The 24,789-nt window shown below is 38.1% G+C and overlaps 1 protein-coding gene across 5 annotated transcripts in view; it reads left to right on the forward strand.

Moving 5' to 3' along the window:
* ATP9B (ATPase phospholipid transporting 9B (putative)) overlaps positions 1–24,789 on the forward strand; it is a 295,180-nt gene that overhangs the window by 73,275 nt on the left and 197,116 nt on the right. For all 5 annotated transcript variants that reach the window (XM_084621950.1, XM_084621952.1, XM_084621951.1 and 2 more), the window contains 2 exons: positions 247–305; positions 16,631–16,682. In XM_084621950.1, the coding sequence (XP_084478076.1) occupies positions 247–305; positions 16,631–16,682 (111 nt within the window). The remainder of the gene's footprint in view (positions 1–246; positions 306–16,630; positions 16,683–24,789) is intronic.

Raw genomic sequence — 24,789 nt, forward strand, 5'->3', positions numbered from 1 at the left:
CACCTGGTTATATTAGTCTAATAAATACAACAGCATGAATTTTTGAATATATTATTAGGATAAATAATTTGGTGACAGTCTGACAGTTTAAAACTACTTAATTTTGAATACACCTTTAAAGATCAGTTTTATGTTCTTCATAACATTGTTTTCCCAAAACAGTAATATTCTCTTGAAGTACAATTTGTGTTCATGTGATTTTGCTGATATTTTCTTAAGTTGATTAAACTTCTCCTTTTTTTTAAGGTAAAGTGCAAGTTAAGAGTTCAGACATACAAGTTGGAGACCTCATCATAGTGGAAAAGGTTGATGCTTTTTAAATATATTTTAGACAATAAAGATGCCAACTATTAACGCTTATGCTGACTGTCTTTTGAAAGTGAAGAAAAGTATATTGTAGGGCTGTCAAGCGATTAAACAAATTAATCACGATTAATCATGCTGTTAAACAATAATAGAATACCATTTATTTGAATATTTTTGGATTTTTCTACATTTTCAAATATATTGATTTCAATTGCAACACAGAATATGAACTGTACAATGCTCACTTTATATTTATTTTTGATTACAAGTATTTGCACTGTAAAAAAACAAAAGAAATAGTATTTTTAAATTCACTTAATATAAGTACTGTAGTGCAATCTCTTTATCATGAAAGTTGAACTTACAAATGTATAATTATGTACAAAGAAAAGCTGCATTCAAAAATAAAACAATGTAAAATTTTGGAGTCTGCAAGTTCACTCAGTCCTATTTCTTGTTCAGCCAATCACTCAAACAAGTTTGTTTACATATGCTGGAGATAATCTTGTTTACAATGTCACCTGAAAGTGAGAACAGGTGTTCTCATGGCACTGTTGTAGCCGATGTTGCAAGATATTTTTGTGCCAGATGCGCTAAAGATTCATACGTCGTTTCATGCTTCAACCACCATTCCCGTGGACATGCGTCCGTCCATGCTGGTGATGGGTTCTGCTCGATAACCATCCAAAGTAGTGCGGACTGACGTGTTTTCATTTTCATTATCTGAGTCAGATGCCACCAGCAGAAGGTTGATTTTCTTTTTTGGTGGTTCGGGTTCTGTAGTTTCCTCATCAGAGTGTTGCTCTTTTAAGTCTTCTGAAGGCGTGCTCCACACCTCGTCCCTCTCAGATTTGGAAGGCACTTCAGTTCTTAAACCTTGGGTCGAGTGCTGTGGCTATTTTTAGCAATCTTACTTTGGTGTCTTCTTTGCGTTTTATAAAATCTGCAGTGAGTGCGTTCTGAAAATGAACATCATGTGCTGGGTGATCATCCGAGACTGCTATAACATGAAATATATGGCAGAATGTGGGTAAAATAGATAAGGGGACATACAACTCTCCCCTAAGAAGTTCAGTCACAAATTTAATTAACGCTTTTTTTTTTTAACGAGCGTCATCAGCATGGAAGCATCTCCTCTGGAATCGTGGCCAAAGCATGAAGGGGCATATGAATGTTTAGCATATCTAGCATGTAAATACCTTACAATGCCAGCTACAAAAGTGCCATGCAAAAATGCCTGTTCTCACTTTCTGGTGACATTGTAAATAAGAAGTGGGCAGCCTTATCTCCTGTAAATGTAAACAAACTTGTTTGTCTTAGCAATTGGCTGAACAAGAAGTAGGACTGGGTGGACTTGTAGGCTCTGAAGTTTTATATTGTTTTGTTTTTGAGTGCAGTTACGTAACAAAAAAAATCCACATTTGTAAATTGCACTTTATCGATAAAGAAATTGCACTAGATTACTTGTATGAGGTGAATTGAAAAATGCGATTTGTTTTATCATTTTTACAGAGCAGATATTTGTAATAAAAAATAATACACACTGTTTTCAGTTACAACACAGAATACAGTATATATGCAAATGTAGAAAAACATCCAAAATATTTAATAAATTTCAACTGGTATTTTATTAACAGCGCAATTAAAACTGCGATTAATCTGCATTAATTTTTTTAATTGTGATTCTTTTTTTTGAGTAATAATGTGAGTTAACTGCGATCAGTTGACAGCACTAGTATATTGGAATAGTTACTTATGAAATACTAACTACTTACAAATATTTTAGACCAGTTTAGTTTTATTTCAGAATCTTCAAGCAATTTTGTTTTTTGTTTGAATTTAATTATAGTCCTAATTAAATATAAACATATGCATTTATATTTATAAGTAGTTTGATTTTCTTTCACTGAAGGAATTATTGAGTAAAATGTTTATGGACTATGTTATATAGGAGTTCAGAACAGATGATCTTGGTGGTTCCCTTTTGGCCTTATTAATCTATCTTTTTTTCATTCATTTGATTTTGTTTGTTCTGTGTCTTTCACTGGCAAATTGAAATTCTTGTATATTTCCCGAATATGTCTTGTAAGTTTTGTTTTCAGAGGTTTTAAAAAAAAAATTGTCAGCACAGATCTTTACTTGTGCTAGAAGTGTGTGCACCTTCTAGAAAGCAGTAAAAACATTCATGTGTTCTTTTATGTAGTTGAACATTTGAATATGAGAGTTGCTTAAAGAGCCGTGCACCAAATCTATTCCATATCTTTGACTCCAGTGCTGAGAGAGACTGGGAATCCTCAGTCTCCTCTTCCTCTTTCACTTGGTCATTTCTTTCTTTGTCTAAATTAGTTTTTTGTCTCATGTTGTAATTATTATTGATTTTTTTTAAAAAGAAATGTTTGTTTTTGCCCAATTGCTCATTCCAGTTCATTAGGGAACTGGTCTATGATGATGGACCCCAAGTTCAATTTCTGTACTTCCTGTAATGAGAAAATACATATGAAGTATGGGCATATATAATGACTGAGAGGTCCATGTGCCCTAGGCCAGTGATTCTCAACCACAGGTACACAGAGGTCTTCCAGGGGGTACATCAGCTCATCTAGTTATTTGCCTAGTTTTACAGCTGGCTACATAAAAAGCACTAGTGAAGTCTGTACAAACTAAAATTTCATATAGATAATGACTTGTTGATATTGCTCTATATACTATGCACTGAAATGTAAGTATAATATTTATATTCCAATTGATTTATTTTATAATTATATGGTAAAATTAGTGTCAGCAATTTTTCAGCAATAGTGTGCTGTGACGCTTTTGTGTTATGACTGATCTTGTAAGCAAGTAGTTTTTAAGTGAGGTGAAACATGGGGATCCACAAGACAAATGAGACTCCTGAAAGGAGTACAGTAGTCTGGAAAGGTTGAGAGCCACTGCCTAGGCCTCTTGGATCCGTGCAGTCTTTATCGTAAGAAAATCAACTTAAGGCTTTCCGGTCAGAGGAATCTCGGTACCTTGGGTCTTTCTCAGACAAGTTCATGTTGGAAATCTGACTTTGCAGATAGCAGAGGCTGGTTTTCTCCCAGCACCATAGGGTCAGTATCAAGTCATTCTCTACCAGACACAGAAGGAGGCATCAAAAGTCAAAACTCACATTTGTTGCCACTTCATCTGACATGTCATCTAGCAAATGGCAGTTTGGCAGAGAGCCCTACCTTAAACTTTATGTATGTATACATTTTTCCTAAACTCCCTTTTGGGGATTATTCTTCCTCCTTTCTTACTGCATGGACTAGAATTATTACTGACAAAGGAATCCAAGAAGCCCTTCAGAAAGGGTACCCTGTTCAATTTCACTCCAACTTGCTCTGTCCTTCTCCCCTCCCTTTTTTAAGGATCTCATTCATAAGAACGTGCTAAAGGTGGAAGTGAATTCCTTCCTCTAACTGAACAGCGGAAGCCCCTCATTAGTAGGTAGGGAAGGGATTAAATTTCCTTCCTGTTCCTTCCCCATGCTCAAACAAAAATAATTCTTTCCCTAAGCCTACAAGATTAGGTTGCAGCTCTCCATTTAAAATGTACTTATTTGCACATTTTTGTTGGACCAGTCTATTGGAATTGAAAATACATGAGGTTCTGTGTAGGCAATGACCATTCTGAGTACTTTCTTTTTTGTGTCTTTCAGCACAAGTTTCAACTAAATTTCTGGCAATGGTAGTAGCGCACTTAAAATAGCAAGGCAGCCATATGTACCCCTGTCTGGACAACTGGCTTTCTCAGAGCTCATTCTTCAGAAGTATCTAGATAGCCCTTCAGATGCTGTGTAACAAGTCTCCCCTAAGAAGCTAAAAATCAATCATAAGAAGTCCATGTTTGCTTTGACTTAGATTATGAATTCAGATGGAGTTTCCTGAACTCAGGCTGTAACTGCATATTGCATATACCAAAGGAGAAATTTCTGAAAATTCAGATCAAGGTTCCATGCACCTCACAATAAACTGGATTGAAACTCTGCAGCAAGGTTCCTGGATTCTTCAACACTGGTGCAGCAGACAGAGTGTGGCAGCTTCATTAAAAATTAAGGTTTTTAATTTAAATATGGCCATAAATAATTAGTAAAGTAGCCTCTGGGGCACTAGACTCTTCAGAAGAGGTCAGCCAGATGTAGACATCTAAATGCTGTGGCCAGATTGTTGAAAGTTGTCAGCACCCAGAAGCTTCCATAGCTCCTAATGATTGTTCTAAATCTCTGAAAGCCAGTAGTAAACTGATTGGTTTAAGGGTTTCCACATAGAGGTTGGCCTAGATTTAAGTAATACATTTTAGTTCAATTGGTGCAAGTTTTGTGTTTAAGCCAGCGCTTAGGGACACAGTTCTGCCTCTATTTAAATTCTGTTCTCAAGGTTATCTTCATGACTTAGAGGACTAGATACACACAGTAATCAAGTTCTATTGAATTTAATAGCAAATTTACATCTCTTCTGTGATCGTCACAAAACCTGTAGAAAATATATAATTCCCTATTAAACTACATAGGCTTTTAGGGTGACTTGTGTAGAACCCTATTGATTCAATTTCTATTACATTTTGTAGGACTTTATTGTATATTAGAAATATGGTATGTCACTGAACTCAGTTTTGTGTGGAAATTTATACTGACAGTACTCCAAAGAAAGTGTAAGGAGCTTACCAACAGCATATCACAAGATGTCTTACAGTAGAACCTAAGAGTTACGAACACCTCGGGAATGGAGGTTGTTCATAACTCTGAAATGTTAGTTACTCTGAACAAAATGTTGTGGTGGTTCTTTCAAAAGTTTACAACTGAATATTGACTTAATACAGCTTTGAAACATTACTATGCAGAATAAAAATGCTGCTTTTAACCATCTTAATTTAAATGAAACAATCACAGAAAGTTTCCTTACCTGGTCAAATTAAAAATAAACAAAACCCAAACTTCCCCTTTTTTAATAGTTTACCTTTAACAAGGTACTGTACTGTATTTTGCTGCTGCCTAATTGCATATTTCTGGTTCCAAATGAGGTGTGTGGTTGACTGGTCAATTTGTAACTCTGGTGTTCGTTAACTCTGAGGTTCTACTCTACTAAGTTCACATTCCTCACCCTCCTTTCTCACTTCAGAATCTTTTATATGCAGTTTTAATGAACTGAGAGAAACTAAAATTGGATTAGAATTTGTGCTGTTTATATCATCTCGGGTCTGAACTTTTACTTCTGAAAGGAAGCATACACAAGGCTCAAATAACTACTGCTTTTCAGCAGTTTCCACCTTCATATGCTAAGAGCATATATGTGCTCCAGGAGTGGGACTCTAACAACAATCTACTCCAGGGCATAGTTACTACATAAGTAATCCTCCATTACTAACTAGGGTGACCAGACAGAAAATGTGATAAATCGGGACGGGGGGGCAATAGGAGCCTATATAAGAAAAAAAAAAACCCAAAATCGGGATTGTCCCTATAAAATCGGGACATCTGGTCACCCTATTACTAACAGTACAGTCTATGGATTATGTCCTACCATAATGTTCTAAGAACTCAGGAGGGTTGGAACTACCTTAATTTCCTTGCTTGAGAGCTCAATGCTATGAGATGCAGAGCTTCCTCATCTTCCACTGACTTCACCTTAAAGGAGGAGCTCAGCACCTTTACATGATCAGATTTTAATTTGGGTGGCCAGTGTTTCCATTTCTAGTGATTTAGGAAAATGGTAGGTAGATTTTAATTGCGGTGGAATAAAGATTTAGCCAAAATACCTCAGTCATAAGTCATGTGGCATAATCATTTCAAATGGTGCTGCAACTATAATTCTCCTTTTTTGTCCGACCTAACCATGGATGCAAGTACTTAAAAAAGAATTCTTAGGAATCAGATTGTCTTATTGTGCAATTCTTTAGGTTGTTGAATTTATTTTATTTTAGAGATTAGATATCAAAAATAATACCAGTAGATGCACTCTGGGTTTCTATTTATTACAACTAAATCCTGGTTATTTTTACATTGGCCTTAAGACCACTTGAAATTATATGTTTTACCTGTATTTTGTTGAAGTAAGCAGTTCTCAGTTTCAAAGTATGACTCTTAAGCCAAAGAACCAGTCAGGAGTGAAGTGTTCAATTGCTTGCTCTAATGGCAAAAAAGCAAGTTAACATTATATTTGACTGGAAGATGCATTAAGAGCATTTCTGTCGTGAAATTAATGAGTCATTTGAGAAAAAGATCCATATGTTAACTAGTGGCTGCACCACAAACACTAACAACTTAAGTGAAAAACTTTCCTACATTTAAACTTTGAACAGCCTTGGTTTTACAGGCCTGATTAATTTCAAAGCAAATCTACTGACTGCTTTATGGTGAAAACAGTTCGGGTCCTAAGTAATACTTTTGTTAATGTTTCAACAACTGAAAAGTTGCTAATATAATTAATATTGTAATGGGGTGGGGGGCTTGAGGGGGTGTGGAAAATGACCTTTTTTGTAGGAGAAAATACTCCTGGTTTATATTTAAAAAAAAAAAAAAAAAAGGCTGTTTGAGAGTTTAAAACGTGTTTTTTCCTGAGGATATGTGCTTCCCACTCCGTGTTGGAAGAATCTTAACTATTTTGTTTATGTCAAGACCTACTTTATTATTTAATCTTAATAAAGCATTTAGTCCATAATGCTTTATAGTAAAGTGAATGTGTCAAATTGAACAGAAGCCACAACCCAAGGGGTCTGTCAAATGGATAGTACAGTTCAAAATGAGCAGGTGGTATGTATATAGCAGAGGCTGGTGTTTGGTCATTATAGGCAAGTTTTCAGGGGCTTTTTAAAGGATGTGAGTGAGGGATCTTGGTATAAATTGAGTTTGAATAACTTCACTACCCCATCCTTTAAAGTGGCATTTCTCAAAATGTAGGGTATGCCCACCTGAGTTAGGGATGGGAGGAGACATAAACAGACTTGTTGATGGTTTCTGTGAGTTTTGGTTCTCATCTAAAATAAAATAAACAATTAAATTTGTCACGTTTGTGGTTACGGAGAAAACTTGGAGCACTATCCACTGGGTGGTAGTGTGAATCATTTATAAAATAAGATGGGTAGATAACACCACATGGCAACATTCAGAAAGTGTGACTCATTTAAGTTTCTTGAAGTGGGAGCTTAGCTGTTAAAAGTTTGGGAAACACTGTACTAAAAGAAATGAAAGTATTCTGCCCTAATCAGCGCATGCTGCTGCTTCTTTCCTGTTTGTCATGTACACCTTGTACATGGTACTGTGCAGGGCTGCTGCTAGCAGGTCAGGCTCCTGTGCCAGATATAGACTGGCTTACAGAGTTTTCTTCTCAGAGAAATACACCAGAGGTGTCTTCCAAAAGATCCTTTAGTGAACTACCAGGTATGGCTGAGGTTAGCTTAAATGAGGGTATGTTACACAGAGCACCACCTGATAGCTGAACCACATGATACAGTTTAGCATTCCATTACATCTACTCCTTTTAGTTCTATATTTCTACCATTTACAAAATGTATATTTTCATGTTATCTTTGAAATTCAGTACATATCAATCTGGTAGGTGTCTCTGAATTGTACTCGTTTTCTGAAAATTACATGACCTGAACGTGTAACAACTTGGTCATCTGGCTGTCCATTAGTTGCAATGACTGGCTGTGGTCAGTTTGGAATCCATGAGTCACCATCATCTTGTTTTGAATCCACCATCTGTAGAGTTTGCTCTGTTGATTGTTCTTTCTGAGGAACAAACTGTAGATGTTGAAGGTTTCTGTTGAACTCTCCACTGTCGGCCTTGATCACATATGATCTGGGTGCTGAATTCTTTTTCTTTACAACAGCTGGAGTTGTCCATCTTTTTCTCCATCCAGTTTGATGAAAACATGGTCACCAGGCTCTAGACCTAACAGTTCTCTGATGTCTATTATAAAAGTATCTGTAAGCTCTTGTTTGCCTTTTTATCTGATTTGGCTAGTCTCTTGATGTCTGACCATTTTGGAGATAGAACGACAGTTCTGACTTCGGAAAAGAATCTGAATTGTCTTCCCATCAGGAGTTGTCCTGGACTATATCTAGTAGTTTTATCAGTGTTGATCTGTGGCTCAAAAATCCAGAAATAGATCTTCGTGTTGTAGGATTTTCTTGACTGTGTATCCAGCTTTCTTAGCCTCTTCATTTGCTTGAGGAACGTGGGCTGCTAGTTTGTATGATCAAAATCCTATTTCGTTTGGAATGACTTAAATTCTGCTGTAGTGAATGGTGATCCACTGTCCATTACTTGTTGTTCTGGAGTATCGAAATAAGCAAAAGTGCACTTAAGTTTCTCAATAATACTGACACATTACCTCTTACAAGTACATTATTCCGATATACCTGTAAAAATAGTCCACTTTGACCATGTAATGATGTCCTCTGAATTTGCCTAAATCTGTATCTCGTCTCTTCCAAGGTCTGCCTGGTAGAGGTGGTGGTGTTTCTGTTTCTTCTGCAGCGTTCTCCTGCAGATACTTTATTCTTTGTCCTTGTTGATGCCTGGCCACCACACTCACTGGTTGGACTGTTTAGAGTATTTAGTTAGTCCTTGATGTCCTTCATGGATGAGATTTAGCATTTATCCTCTCTCTTTTTGATATTATGATGCAGTCGTCTTTAATCATGAGTCCATTTGACTCACTTAATAGTCCACATACTGCAAAGTAGTCTCTTGTCGCTTCCTTAGTGCCCTTTAGGTACTTGGGACAGCCAGCCCCAATATAATTTATCTGTTAACCAAAGAACCAGCCTGTCTCTGGTATTTTCATGTTTTGCAGTCCAAAAACAGTTTTTGGTCAATGTATACAGAGCTTTTATAGAACATTCAACATTTTCTCCTGGTCCTTGAATTCTCTGGGGAAAACATGCTCTTAGGTAAACCCCATTTTTCTGAGGTATAAACTGTGCATCAAACATAGCCAGAACTCTTTGAGAGTGATCATTTATAACTGTCTTCAGTAATGCCCTGCCTGCTTCCCCATAGTATAAATTAAAGAGCATACCTGAAGCATCTCCGCTTTCCATGTGGAATTTGACTGTGATGCAAAATATTTCTAACTAGTGCTTCCAGTCTATTCTGAAGGTTTGTCAAAACTGAAGTTCTCTAGAGCATTGAAGAGTGGCATATTGATGAGGCCCTGCCACCTTTGTTGCTTTGTTCCTTCCTTTTTGGTTCTCCTCTGGCACTAGTTTACTTCTGACACTGTCGTGTGCAGCTTGTACATGGTAGGCCACAGGCCGGCTACTAGAAGGTCAGGCTTCTGTACCAGATATAGACTGACTATAGAGCTTCCTTCTCAGAGAGAGACACCAGAGATGTGTCTTCCGTAAAGATCCTGTAATGAACTGGCAGGTATGGCTGAGGCTTTAAAATAAGGTCTGTTACGAACAGCACAGCCTAGTGGCTGAACAGTATAATATAGTTTAGCATTCCATTATACTGCAGTAAGTATTAAGGCTTCATATAACAATAGTCTAAGCAGGGTCTTTTCAAGGGTATCTGTGCTATCCAGTATCAGCACTGGTGATGAAGTGGTTAGATTTGTTTTGTAATCTGTGATTTTATTTTCACCAATATTTGTTCTTAAATTTTTGGACTGTACAATGATGTATACAGAGAATTAGTCTGCTTCCTTTTAACCTCTCCCTGTAACTAGTCTATGGCCCTCTGACATCTCAGTTAGCTGTTAATTGGTCCTTGTGCGTTCAACAGTGGATGGCAATGGAATTATCACAAAATTTGCCAAAGTATTGTCCATCAATTTGTCTTTTTTAAAGAAATGAGTTTTCTAATCTTGATTTGGAGAAAACATTCCAGATGTGATTTGGATGCTATGGCGATCTATTCCTGAGTCTGTAACAACGTGGAAAAGTGGATGAGGTGCATACTGCTCCATTTGTCTCAATGTAGTGTTAATTCTGAAGCCTAGTAATGATGATGGCAACAATATTGATTTCATTGTTGATCACCTTTGCAGAACAGTAAATGTGTCTTTCCATTGTTATTGAAATCAGTGGTGGGGAGTGGAACAGCTGCTTTCTGTTGGGTTGCTGAGATGAAGAGCAAAGAGCTCAAGTCTTCTCCTTTAATCTTACTGCCTCACTTCTCCATAAGAGCAGGAAAAAGGAGGAGATACATCTTCTTCTCATTAGCCTCAACTGTGTCTTGAATACCAAAAAGCTAGAGCTGTTCAAAACTTTTCAAAATTTGAATTGTTCACTGAAAATAACTTATTTTGATGGGAGGAAAATGGAGAACATTTCTCATAATATTTCTGTAGCGTCTCTGCTACAACCTTATCCCTCTTCTCTTAAAGAAGAAATGGTGCCTATGCCACTCTGTTCCCTTCAGTTAAAGAGCAATGACCCCTGCCACTCTGGTCTCTGCCTCCTCTTTCCCTCTCCTAATAGTGCTTTTGCTGATTTATTCTATTATTCCTCCCTTTTTTCCAAAGAAGGAAGTCAGTCATTCTCTGGCGAGCCCAACTTAGCCCACTCACCAGGGAAATCTTCTACTTGTCCTAGTCAAGTAAGTTATTTCAGTTATATATAAAAAAAGAGAATTCATTATTAATTATAGGAATAAAAAGGTAATAAGTTCAGTGAAACCAGGAAGAGAATGAACATAAAACGAAAATAAGACATATGTATTAACTTGCATTTATTTTTTGTTAAAATGAGAAGTTGACATTGATATTGATAATATTAAAGACAGTACGTGACTGGTTTTGTGCTTCACCAGGGCTAGTAGGTACCAGGTAGACTTTTCATGTACTAATAATAAATATAGTTTTGCTTTATAATGAGACTTTCTTTCTTCAGAAAAGCTGATAGCCATTTGTAGAAAGGATATAGCTGAACATATGGTGTTATTTGGGATTTCTATTTAATTCTAAAGATGATAGATCAGGGTTTTTTTGCCGAGGTATTGTCTGTTGGTTAAGTTTTTAGCTTCTTAACAAGAAACAAAGTTTTTAGACATGAGGCCAGTAACCTGAGATGTGTTCAATGTATTTATGTCAGAGTTGGCAGAGAAGTTGTAAAAATATATTGCTAATCGATAGGAAGACAAGATAGCAATTTAATTGTTGTTGTCATTTAAGGGAATATTTATTTAATTTTGAAGTTGTCTTATGTCTTTTAGTTTTTCACATGGTATGAGTACAACTAGTGTAGATACAGTACATTAGTAAAGTTAATTTTTACCACAGTGTCTTTCCAATTTGAACATAGGCTGTTCCTAGTTGAGTTGGTCCTAGTTCTTGAAAGTTAACAATAGGTCATAAATTCCATCATTTATTTCATTATTGTAATTTATTTCTTTAGATTCCTCTCCTTCTTTAGTACATAGCCACCATTGCAAACCTTTTCCACCAGTTGTAAAGATAGATGAGCAGCCTCTTCCCGAAGAACCAGACCACTGCTGTTTAAGTAGGCGAGTAAATTAAAACATTTTCACTTGATGAATTTCTAAGGAAACAGGGTGTATGGGGACTGTAGTGTTGTGGTATTTTGATTCATGAAAATGTAGTTTTTATATATCAGAGAATTTTGCTAGTGATGGGGATTTTAGGTTACTTCTAAAACATATAAATATCAATTATCAGTGTCTCCAAACTTAGGCAATTTTCAGACTATTCTCACTGTACTTTCATGAGTGCCTAAGATAATAGCAAACACCACTGCTGCTGTTCCCATAGCCTACCCTAATAGGCTCTAGCTTCCCTTACCTACTGGACTTCTCCTTCAAGCAGAACAAATGGCTGTGATCGTTTGTCCCTTTCCAGTTATTTTTTATGGGAATATGTGGGGGCAGATGGGCTGTAAGTTTTCCAAAGGTTTCTTGAAGATTTTAAAACCCTTCCTGTCAGTCTTCAAAACTCAAACCAAAAAGAATCCCATATAATTGTATAAAATCTGGCAGTTTACATATGTGTGTTGACTGTGCTTTTCAAATAATAGTATTGTAACTGAATACTGCTACGGGGAGGCCATTTGAGAAGTTCAAAATTTTCCCATTCTTGATATGATGATTAATGTCTCACTTGTAATGCAGAATGAAATGAAAGAGTAGCTTCTTTTGCTCTGTGAATTGAATTTTTGGGTAGTGTGACACAGTATCAAAGGAGGATCCTTGGCACTCTGAGTACAAACCTCGGATCCTGCAGATGCTGTTTAGTTGTCTAGCTTTCTAACTGTTGGATGGCATAATCTGTTTTATTGCTGGCAAGTAGGAGTGGTTAAAAGTGTGACCATTTTTGTCAAATTTGGTTGCTTCTAAGCATAGTAACTAAGGGAATAGGTGCCTGAGAATTTTTTTTAATATAGAAATAATCCTGTTCGACTTGGAACTATTAGGTGGTGAGACTTTTGGGTCATAAATGTTTTAACCCTGAATATGGAGAATGGGGTCTGTGTCTTGCCTGTGAAAATAAACTTGTAGTCTTTCTTGATGATTGTATAAGGCTTGGTGAAAGGTGTTTAGAGGAAGTCATCAGTAAACAGACACAACACAACGAAGAATAACCTGCGGATGGCCCATGCCAGCCGATTCAGGCTTATGGGGCTCAGACTACAGCGCTGTTTCATTGCTGTGTAGACTTCCGGGCTCAACCTGGAACCCAGGCTCTAGCTGTCTTTGTGGTAGGAGGGTCCTAAAGCTCGGGCTCCAGAAACCCGGAAGTCTACATAGCAATGAAACAGCCCCGCAGCCTGAGCCCTAAGAGCCCAAGTCAACTGGCATGGCCCAGCCGCAGGTTTTTTCTTTGTTGTGTAGACGTGCCCTTATAGTGATGCTTGGAATAAAAGGTTTCAGAAGTGTCATGTTCTAAATGTATTTAATTTCATGTAAAACTTTTATTCGTAAAGTTATGCCCTGTTAGAGTTAATAATAATTGTATTATAACAACCCCTGAAAGCCCCAAACAAGATCAGGGCCTAGTTGTGATAGACCCTGTATAAATGTATAATGAGAGACAAGCAGTGCCCAGAAGAGCTTACAATCTGAAGACTGTACACTAGGTTGGTGAACTAGCCTTCCATCTTTTAGCAGCCTAACTTCAGATACTGGATTGGGGAAAAATCTGAAAATGAAATTCGTCCTGAGTTCATTGCTATTTGTACACAGCACAAACCCGCTATGTAATTTGGCACAGTTGGAAGTTTATGCACAAAATAGAGCCAGAACAGTTTTTGATACTTCATTAATTTTGCAAATGATCATGATTGAAGTTTGAATTGCAGAGATGAAAGTTGAAGCTAGACAAATTCCGACTGGAAATGAGATGCAGATGTTTAATAGTGAGGGTAATTAACCATTGGAACAACTCCAGGTTTGATGAAAAAAAAAAAAGTTGATTTTAAAAAAAATTAAAAAGTAGATTTTTTTTTTTATTTAAATAGAAGTATTTTATTCAATGTTTTTATTTAAATTAAGTACTGGTTTACTTTTTAAATAAATAAAGCTGTTTAAAATTAAATTTCAAATTGACAACATACTGTAAGGCCTAAATTTATTGTAATGTATTAAAGTAATTTAAATTGAATACAGAAATATTAAGCAGTTGATATTTGCTGCCAGTTTTTAGAGAAAGTCAAACCACTGAATTGGAGGAAGCCACTGGCTAAGCAGCTGGATCTAGAGTTGGTTTAAGTGCCAAATCAGCTTTTGACAACAGTAACCTCTTGCAAGTGCAAAGAGTACTTTCCTCATTTCAGTTCATTCGGCTAGTTCAGTTTAATGACTGGTTCATTCAAAATTAAGAGACCAGTTGGGATTTGGGAAAAAGCAGGAAAGCTTGTTTTCTCTCTTCCAGTGCATGAATAAAAAATAGTTTTGAGGATGAGATCTATTAGTTCTAAAACCTTGAGACACTGGGACCAGAAACAGTCAGTTCAGTTCTCTAACTGTAGATACTTCCTTAATTTAATAAATCAGTTAGGTTTAAAGGCAAAACAAGTTTTGATAGTTTTTTCTTATGTATCCAGCACATTTAAGATACTTTTATTTAATACAAAAAATTAAAATGCTGTTCTAATGCATTTTTAATTGATTTGAATTTCCATCCAAATAGAGCTTGATACAAATCACAAGTAAAAAGCTTAATCATTAAGTAAATAAGAAATGCATCATTCACCATTTTCTAACATAATAAAAATGTAAATATTAAAAATCTGAATAAGTGTAAGTTAAGCTATATAATTGCTTAATTGTGTATAGATGTAATGTATACTCCTGATTAGTAAAAAGCACCACATTTAGTGTAAAGGCAATATTTAGCTGAAAATCAATGTATTGTAATTGTTACCAACAACGAAACTTAGTTTTTCCTTACAAAAATAACTAAAAAGTACAAATGCAAAACATTAAAATCAATTATTTAAATCAAGGTTTCTGGCTTGCTGATTTAAAGTCAATGATTTAATTTGCTTTGATTTAAATCAGTCCACACTGGAAAAAACTTATCAAGGATTGTGGTGGATTCATCATTACTGGCATTTATTAAATCACGTTTGGATATTTTCCCTAAAATAAATGCTCTAGTTCAAACAGGAATTAATTCAGGGAAGTCCTATGGCTTGTGTTATACAGGTCAGACTAGATGATCACAGTGGACTCTTCTGGCCTTATAGTCAATGAATCATTATCTGTGAAAGCTGTTTGGAAAAACTAGCTTAGTGTCTTCATGAGCTATGCATGCTCAAGACAGTACATTTAGTCCATCACCTTATATGAGCCCTCAGTTTACTCAGAAGTTAAAAAACAGCAAAATTCTATTCAGGCCCATCATCATGGCATGTATGCATCTTCCAGAATTGCATCAGGAAATGTAATTAGCATGTTACTTGTGTTCTTTCTCCCCAGCTTTCAGCTTTCCCAGGGGAAAGCTATGTGAGAATTACTACCTGCCCCTGGAAATTTCCACTGCATGCATCCGACGAAGTGGGTATTCACCCATGAAAGCTTATGCTCCAGTACATCTGTTAGTCTGTAAGGTGCCACAGGACTCTTTGCCGCTTTTACAGATCCAGACTAACACGACTACTCCTCTGATCTTTAAGACTGAGTGTGAGTGGTGTTGTTTTTTCAGAGGGAGTGTATGGAAAAATACAAAATGTACTAAAGAATGTACTGTGTAGTTTGCCAATGGCATATGAATTGAAACTATTGATATATATCTATATCTATATATATCTGCATTTGATTAAAACTCAAGCTATGATTTGAGAACTTCAGCAATTCAGCCAGAGGCTAGGAGTCTATTACAGGCGTGGGTAGGTGAGGTTCTGTGGCCTGGAATGTGCAGGAGTTCAGACTAGATGATCATGATGTGGCCCTTCTGACCTGAAAATCAATGAGTCCATGAGGCATAGAAGTCCCCATAGTAGCTAAAGGTGGCCTGTGAACAGAAAGGAAAATATTTTTTATTTGTGCTGCTTTAGGATTGAGTCCTGCGTATGTTGTGTCACTTCAGACCTAAATTATGCAGTAGGGAACTCAGAATTATGCAATACTGTGTTCTTTTTCTCTTCCTGCTACTCCCAGAAGTCATCATTCCTTTGCAGTCCAGTCAAACAAAATGACAGGTGTTTTTTTTTGTTTGTTTGTTTTTTTGAAACCCACGAATATTTGGGACAGCCTTTCTGTATGCAGGAGATAGATGTGGCTTTTGATACTGGAAAGGAAATGCATCTCCTCTTTCTTTTTTTGGGAGGGCAGGGTGGGGGCAGGGACAGGGACAGAAGTTCCCTCATCTGTAAAATGGGATAATAGTACTGCCCTGCCTCCCAAAGTTGTGAAAACAAATCCAGAAATACTCAAAAGGCATACTCTGGTGATGTGGTCCACATAAGTACCAAGATAGATATTTCAACTTGTACCATGGATCTACTATCCTCTCCCCATACAAAACAAGTAAAGGGTGAGGATTTGACCCACTAAAATTGTTTTCTTTTGAAGATTTTAGTTGGTCCTTCAACATTACATAATTATATTTTTTCTGACTGAAAACGGCAGTTAAGAAGATACTCCTTATTAAAATTCTTCAGGCATTGAAGAGATCCACTTATAAGGAGGATCTGAAAGGCTTAACTGTTTGTTTGTTCTATAATTTTTCTAAAATATTGATTTCTGAATTGCAAATGCTGAATGTAAAGTACTTTGATAAATCCTATTTTAATTGCATTTCAATCCAAGTGTGACCCTTAGTTGCTGATCTTACTGGACATTTGATTGGAATGATTTTTTTTCTTACAAACATAAATATGCTTTTTCCCCAGAATCAACGAATCCCATCTGACATGGTATTTCTCAGAACGTCAGAGAAAACTGGTATGTTTAGATACTTTAATCTTATTGGTTATGTTGGCGCTTTGTGGGTGCAGTGAATTTTTTGTTTGTGCTTGGTGTTTTGATTTAGAATGGTTATAAAGGTCTATGGTAGCAGATAGACCATTGATAATACAGTGTATAAGCATCATCTTGTGAGCTGTGTGACATTTATGGACCATAACAAATTTGAGCAGATCAGGAATCCATATTATGAACTACAGTGCATGACACATCTAAAATATGCTCCCTTGACTGAATGTGTTGATTTATTATACATACATTTCTTATATCTAGTACTCAAATATTTAACCCAGGTATTGAAGCAAAGACAGACTGAAACTATTTTGTGTATTTGGATTAAAGATATGAATAACTGGTAGAATATGACAGTATGTATAAGGTATATATTTTATATGACCTTTTATCTGTATATATTGCAAATAAAATGGAAATAAGTACAATTGCATTGTTTTTACTAAATCATTACCAGTTCACTGATGTCATTGCATTCTATTCAATATGTGACAGTAATATGTGATTCTAGTGGTTTATATAATTTTAAAAATTGACGGCTAAATGAGGATTTAGGAAGGCTATGAACAGCTTACTTAGAACAGTTAATACTACTACTTAGCACTTACTATATAGAATGTCTTATACTGTGCTAACATTAATCTGCTGTTATTAGAGCTGTGGGAGAACTGGCATTTCTACTTTGTGGGCAACTCCATGATTTCAAAATTAGTTTAGTTCCAAATCAGAATAAAAAGAGAATTTCTAAACTTCCTGCTAAATGAATTTCTGGAAAAAAATTGTTTTCACTCAATCAAAATGTGTTGCTTCTGTTTCAACATTTAAAATTTTTAAATGTTCTTATAGTATACAAAATTTTAAAAGAAAGTCCAAATGTTTCATTTCAAAAATGTTGAGTGGAATGTTTCAATCTTATCAATATGCTTTTTCTGGAATGATTTTTTTTTTTAATTCACACATTGCCACAAGAAGTTTTGATTTCGACAAAATAGCAGTTTTCAGTAGAAAAATTTTAAATTTCCAACCAGCTGTAGTTCTGCACCATACCTGTAAAATAAATAAGTAGTATTTATCCCCATTTTAAGAAGGAGGAGACTAAGTGACTTGCCCAACGCAACTGTACAGGAAGTCAGTGGGAGAGCTGGAATTAGAATTCAGGAGTTCCATGTTCTCTTAGTGGTTCATAACCTGTTTACCATTGTGGGCCGCATCCAATACTAAGTATTATGGCCCTGAGGATGTCGCATAGGCAACAGCTCTGTGCTGATTGGGCTGCAAGTGGGCCACAGGTTGAGAACTACTGCTTTAGAGTGATTGTCCATATATAGATAATTGTTGCTACCCTGTGCACTCAAGTTTGGATTCTTTTAGCCAGCAGAGTCTGTTAGGGGATGAGTCTGTGCCATGCATGTCCTTGTGCCTGTAACAGAGGGAATAAAAGTTGGGGCAACCCTAATCACTTTTCAGATCCTTCTTATGGAATCCAACTTCAAGTTGGAACTCTTCAATGGCCAAACCTCTGAGCTCAATGTGAGTCCTTATCATTTTTTGTAAATAGCTAGCATTAGCTAGTAGATTAAAGATGAGATTAGTCTTTCCTTTTCCCCCTTACTGCCCACTTTTTTTATTCTCTTATTTTGGGAGCATCTTTCCCACAGGGAGCAGAAATCACCTGAGTTCAAGAATTACCCCTTATGTGAAGCAGTAATGCCTCTTAAAGACAGATATGCTAGATAGTTTTTTGTGTCCAGGAAAAGGCATGTTGCTGAGAAGTGCTGAGTTTATAAATCATTCTAAAAGAGAACACAAAAAGCTAGGGAGTCATGCCTGAAAATGGTTTTGATGGAGATATCTATGCATCTCGCCTCAGATCCCATGGTCTCTGGGGCAAAAAACAGTATAATAGAAATGTAGGGTTGGAAGAGGCTTCAAGCTGAAAGGTACCAGCTCTCAGGACCAACTACACCTAAACCATCCCTGACAGGTGTTTGTCCAACTAGTTCTTAAAAACCTCCATTGATGGGGATTCCACAGCCTGTCTTGGAAGTCTATTCCAGAGCTTAACTATCCTTATAGTTAGAAAGATTTTCCTATTATCTAACCTAAATCTCTCTTGCTTCAGATTAAATAAGTAATTTCTTGTTTTACCTTCACTGGACATGAAGAACAATTGAACACTGTCCTCTTTATAGCAGCCCTTAATATATTTGAAGATGGGTATCAGGTCCCCAATCAGTCTCCTTTTCTCAAGACTAAACATGCTCAGTTTTTTTAACCTTTCCTCATAGGTCAAGTTTTCTAATGCCTTTTATCATTTTTGATGCTCTCCTCTGGGTTCTTCCAGTTTGTCCTCATCTTTCTTAAAGTGTGGTGCCCAGAATTTCACGCAGTACTTCAGCTGAGGCCTCACCCATGCTGAGTAGACTGGGACAGTTACTTCCTATGTATTACATACAACATTCCTTTTAATACTCCCAGAATGATATATTAGTCTTTTTCACAACTGCATCACATTGTTGACCCCTATTCAATTTGTGATCTACTATAACCCCCAAAGTCCTTACAGAAGTACCATTGCCTCACTAGTTATTCCCCATTTTGTAGCTGTGCATTTGAATTTTCTTTCCTAAAAGAAATACTTTACACTTGTCTTCATTGAATTTTATCTGTTGATTTCAGACCAATTCTCCAATTTGTCAAGGTCATTTTGAATTCTAAACCCATCCTGCAAAGTGCTTCCAATCCCTCCCAGCTCCATATTTACAGATTTTATAAGCATACTCTCCACTCTGTTATCCAAGTCATTAATGGCAATATTTAATATTATTGGACCCAGGACTGACCCCTGCGGGGCTCCACTATATACGCCCTCCTGGTTTGACACAAACCATGGATGCCTATCCTGAGTATGGTCTTTTAGACAGCTGTGCATCTACCTGACAGTAATTTCACCTAAATGACAGCTCCCTGGTTTGTTTATAAAAATGGCCGAGGGTGGGCGGGCAGACTGTGTCAAAAGCTTTACTAAAATCAAGATGTATCATGTCTGCTGTTACTAGGTCAGTAATCCTGTCAAAGAAGGAAATTAGGTTGGTTTGGCTTGATTAGTTCTTGAGAAATCCATGCTGGCTATTCCTTATAACCCTGTTGTTCTCCTTGTGCTTACAAATTGATGGTTTAATAATTTGTTCCAGTATCTTTCCAGTTATCACAGTTAGGCTTACTGGTCTGTCATTCCGTGGGTTCTCTTTGTTCCCCTTTTTAAAGATAGGTACTATGTTTGCCTTTCTTCTGTCTTCTGTCCATCCCTCTCCTTAGCATTTCACTCCTGGCTAGCCTAGACAACTCCCTGGTCAGCTGACTGGCTTCTGAAAATCTCTTCCTTAAGTGCTTAACTCTCCCCATGTCTGGGACTCATCCATTCTCAGTGAGTTCTTGAAGATAATTGCTAATGGTTCTGAGATTGTGTCAGCTAGTTTCTTAAGTACCTTGGGATGAATTTCATCAGGCCCTGCCCAGTTGAAACTTACTTAAATAGTCTTTAACTTGTTCTTTCCCTAATCAGGCTTATGTTTCTTTGCACTTATTGTTAATATTAATTGTGTTGATTGTCTAGTCACCATTAAACACTTGGCCTTTTTGATGTTACCCATTATTGGTTCTCCTTCCTCACTAAATAGAGGATCTACACTTTATTTAGTCTTTCTCTTGCTCCTAATACATTTATGGAACCTCTTCTTATTGCCTTTTATGTCCATTGGTAGATGTAACTCAGTTTGTATCTTAACTTTTCTAATATTGTCCTTACATGCTTGCGTTATTCTATTTCTTCCTTACAATTTTTCCATATTTCCACTTTTTGTAGGATTCCCTTTTGATTTTCAGGTAATTAAATTGCTCCTGATGGAGCTATATTATCATTATATTCTTTCTGTGTTTCATTCAAGGGTAGATGGCTGTTGTCCCTTTAACATGTTTCTTTGAGAAACTGTCAGATTTCCTGAACTCCTTTTTCCTTTAGCTTTTCTTCCCATGCATGCCTTCATTGCATGCATTGAGTATATCAGTAAAGCAGATATCATCTAGAGAAGAATGTAGTCTGTTCATCTTTATATTGGTGGAAGGATCTAGAAAACATTTGCACAGGAGTGCCTTTCTCTACTGTTACCATACATGACTCTCGTAACGTATGGTTTGAGCATGAGTTAGGGAGGTCATGTGGACCATTTATAGACTCAAGGCCTCTGGTTTTATCAAGAGGCCCAACTACTACACTTAAACATTCTCAAGTTGAGAACAATTCTCAAGAGATCACCAATCCAGATCTTGACAGACAATACCATAGCCATGTTTTATATAGACATGAAGGAGTGAGATCTATTCCCCTTTCTCTGGAAACTATGAAGCTGTGGAACTGATGTATCAGTCACAATATAAATCTAGTTACACTCCAGTTACAATACCTACAGAATGTTTTGTCTGATCATCTCAGCAGACAATTTGCAAGCAAATGATCAGTGAAGGATGTCATCATTGAAGGATGTCATCATTGAAGAGATATTTTCCAGTTGGGGACAACTGTCCATAGATGTCTTTGAAATGTCAAAGAAGAAATGCTTAAACTTCTGCTTCATGAGTGCAGTGGACTGGACTAGATGACCTCTGGAGGTCCCTTCTGGTCTTATGATTCCAGAGGGAGTTAGAGTCAAGGGTCTCTAGAAGATGTGTTCCTGATCCACTTGTCACCCGGTCTCATGTACACTTATCTTTCAATTCCTATAATCACAAGAGTAATCAGAAAGTTCAGACAGGTTTCAGCCTGGGATGATACTGCTGGCTCTAGCCTGGCCAAGGAAGTTCTGGTTTTTGGACCTGAAGAACCTCTCAATTCACCTACTAGTCCAGCTGCCTCTGCAGCTGGACTAGATATTGCAGAAGAAAGCAGAATTATCTACATCTGACTTTCTTGTGTCCTTCAGCATGGATGCTGGATGATTGTCATTGTTACAGAGAAGTTGCTAATCATACATCCAAAATATCCATATAAATAGCAGAAAGTTCCACCGGTGGTACCAAGTGGAAACGGTTTACAATCTGGGCTAATTTATGTATCAGTTGCAGATCCCAGACATGCTGTGGTTTGTCTATTATCATCTGGACTGTACATGAGTCCATTAGACATCTGGACTCTACATGAGTCCACTTAGTAGCCATTTTGGCTAACCTCCCTCCAATTCAGGGACTCTGTTTTCTCTCATTCCCCAGTAGCTAGATTGTCTGATGGGGGTGATATATCCTGATAAGCAGTCTACACCTTCTTGGGATTTACGCATTTTTTGAAGGTATTGATGGATCCTCTTTGAGCCAGTAGCCCTCTTTTTTTCACTGGTCCATTAAAACAGTGTTTTTGGTTGCAATTAGATTTGCTAGAAGGCTGGGAAGCTCAGATCTTTATGACATGGCCATCTTATAGTATATCCTACAAGGAGAGGTTAATGTTGAGAACTCATCCCAAGTTTCTGCTCAGAATAGCTGCTGCTTTCTATCTTAATTAGGTGATTCACCTCTCTGGTTCTTTTCTGGACACACTGTAATAAAGGGGAAGCTAAGCCACAAGCTTTAGACGTGCATAGGCTGCTATCATTCTATCTAGACAGGACTGGACCATTCAGAGTATATCCTAGATTATTTGTAGTTTATGGAGAAAAGATGAAGCATCAACCAATTTCTACCCAAAGACTCCTTAAATGGATTACTAACTGTATCAGACTATGTTAAGAATTAGCCAAGCGTAGATCCTCCAGAAAGAGTTACAGCCTGCTCCATGAGGGCTCAGGCAGTCTTGGTAGTTTCTTTGAGGTTTGTGCCCATCATAGGGCAGTTATGTGGAGTTCAATATATAACTTCATATAGCTTTATTCCATTGTAGAAACATCATGGTCTGATTGTCATTTTGACAGGGTTATCATAAAGTCAGTATTTAGTTAGACTCTTTGCACTCAGCTCCATAAGACCAGATCATAGCTTGAAAGTAATCATCAGTGGAATTTATATGGAAAAACACTCAGAGAAGAAATAGTTATTTACTCTACAGTAATTTTGTTTCTTCAAGATGTGTTGTCCATAAATATTCCATGACCCACCCACCATCCCCATTACTACAGAGTCTTAAAAAGACCTGAATTCTCTATCAGTGAAGCAGCTGAGAAGCTGTTGTGGTCCCCTTACCCTTTATGACCTCAGAGGTATGAGGACATTTTCAGGGAACGTGTGACCCCTCAGTTCCCCTCTGAATACTGCTGAAGAAAAGAATCCAAACTCCACTGCACAGGGAGCATACGCAATGATGAGCTGCCAAAATCTTAACAACCGGTTCCCTCCTCACCGTCCCTGCCCCTCAGGACTCCTGCCCCATCCAACCCCCTCCCCTGTCCCCGACTGCCCCCAGAACCGGGCAGAAGGTCCTCGTGGGCCACCGTAGTGGGTTCCCACCCTGCCCCTAAGAGCCAGAGGGACCTGCTGGGGGGCAAGGTGGGGAGTCCTGGCAGTGCTTACCTGGGGTGGCTCCCAGGAAGCATCCGGCAGGTCCCTCTGGCTCCTAGAGGCGGGGTATGGTAGCTGGGGGGAGCAGGGGCAGCAGCCGCTCCCCCCACCGATGACACCAAAAATGGTGCCTTAGGCACCGAATCCCTGGGTGCTCTGGGGCTGGAGCACCTACGGGGAAAAGCCTGGGAGGGCTGAGAAGCAAGCGGTGGCTTCACGCTCAGGCCCGCGGAGGCGAGGTGGGGCGGGGGGGGGTGTGAGGAGGGCCACCTGCGCCGCAGCAGGTAACCTGGGGTGCGTGCAGGGGAACCGGTCCCCTCCCCAGCTCGCCTCTGCCTCCCTGGGCCTGAGCTCGAAACTGCTGCTTGCTTTTCAGCCCTCCCAGGCTTCCTGCATGAACAGCTGATTCACGGGAAATCTGTGGGGGGGGGGGGTCGGAGAAGCAGAGTGGGGTGGTGCGTTCAGGGGAGGAGGTGGAGGCGGAGCGGAGGTGAGTTGGGGCTGGGCGGGGAGCTGTCAGTGGGTGCTCTGTGCCCACCAAATTTTCCCCGTGGGTGCTCCAGCCCCGGAGCACACACAGCGTCTGCTCCTAAGGCGCCACTTTTGGCCGGTTGTTAAATTTAGAAGCCCTTTTAGAACCGGTTATCCCTCCTGGTTTCTAAATTTAACAACCGGTTCCAGCGTACCTGTGTGAACCGGCTCCAGCTCACCACTGAACATATGCATAGTCATTGGAATGTGCAGGGACAACACCTCTCAAAAGAAGCACAAAGAAAAGGAGTACTTGTGGCACCTTAGAGACTAACCAATTTATTTGAGCATAAGCTTTCGTGAGCCACAGCTCACTTCATCGGATGCATACTGTGGAAAGTATAGAAGATCTTATTATATACACACAAAGCATGAAAAAATACCTCCTCCCACCCCACTCTCCTGCTGGTAATAGCTTATCTAAAGTGATCACTCTCCTTACAATGTGTATGATAATCAAGGTGGGCCGTTTCCACCACAAATCCAGGTTTTCTCACCCCCCCCCCCCACACAAACTCACTCTCCTGCTGGTAATAGCTTATCTAAAGTGACCACTCTCCTTACAATGTGTATGATAATCAAGGTGGGCCAAATGGCCATCATATAAAGCCTGCTGCAGTTTCCACGATATGCATCTGAGGAAGTGAGCTGTAGCTCACGAAAGCTTATGCTCTAATAAATTGGTTAGTCTCTAAGGTGCCACAAGTCCTCCTTTTCTTTTTGCGAATACAGACTAACACGGCTGCTACTCTGAAACCTGTCAATTAACATCCATGTCACTCATCAGTATTCCTTAGCTTTCTGAGCCCCCACACAATACCATTTTGACAAAACCAGTCTTTTAATGCAATATGGTAAAGCAGTAAATTCACATGTAACTTCTGTAGTCAAGTATGAGCAGGTGCTGGTGATCATTTCGATAAGGTTGTTTACTAATTAAAAAGTGTTCAGTATAGTATAAGCAGAAGTGAGTTCAATAAATACTCCAGTGAATTTCTTT

This window comes from Lepidochelys olivacea (assembly GCF_965140295.1).
Source record: "Lepidochelys olivacea isolate rLepOli2 genome assembly, chromosome: 2".
Taxonomy (NCBI): Eukaryota; Metazoa; Chordata; order Testudines; family Cheloniidae; genus Lepidochelys; species Lepidochelys olivacea.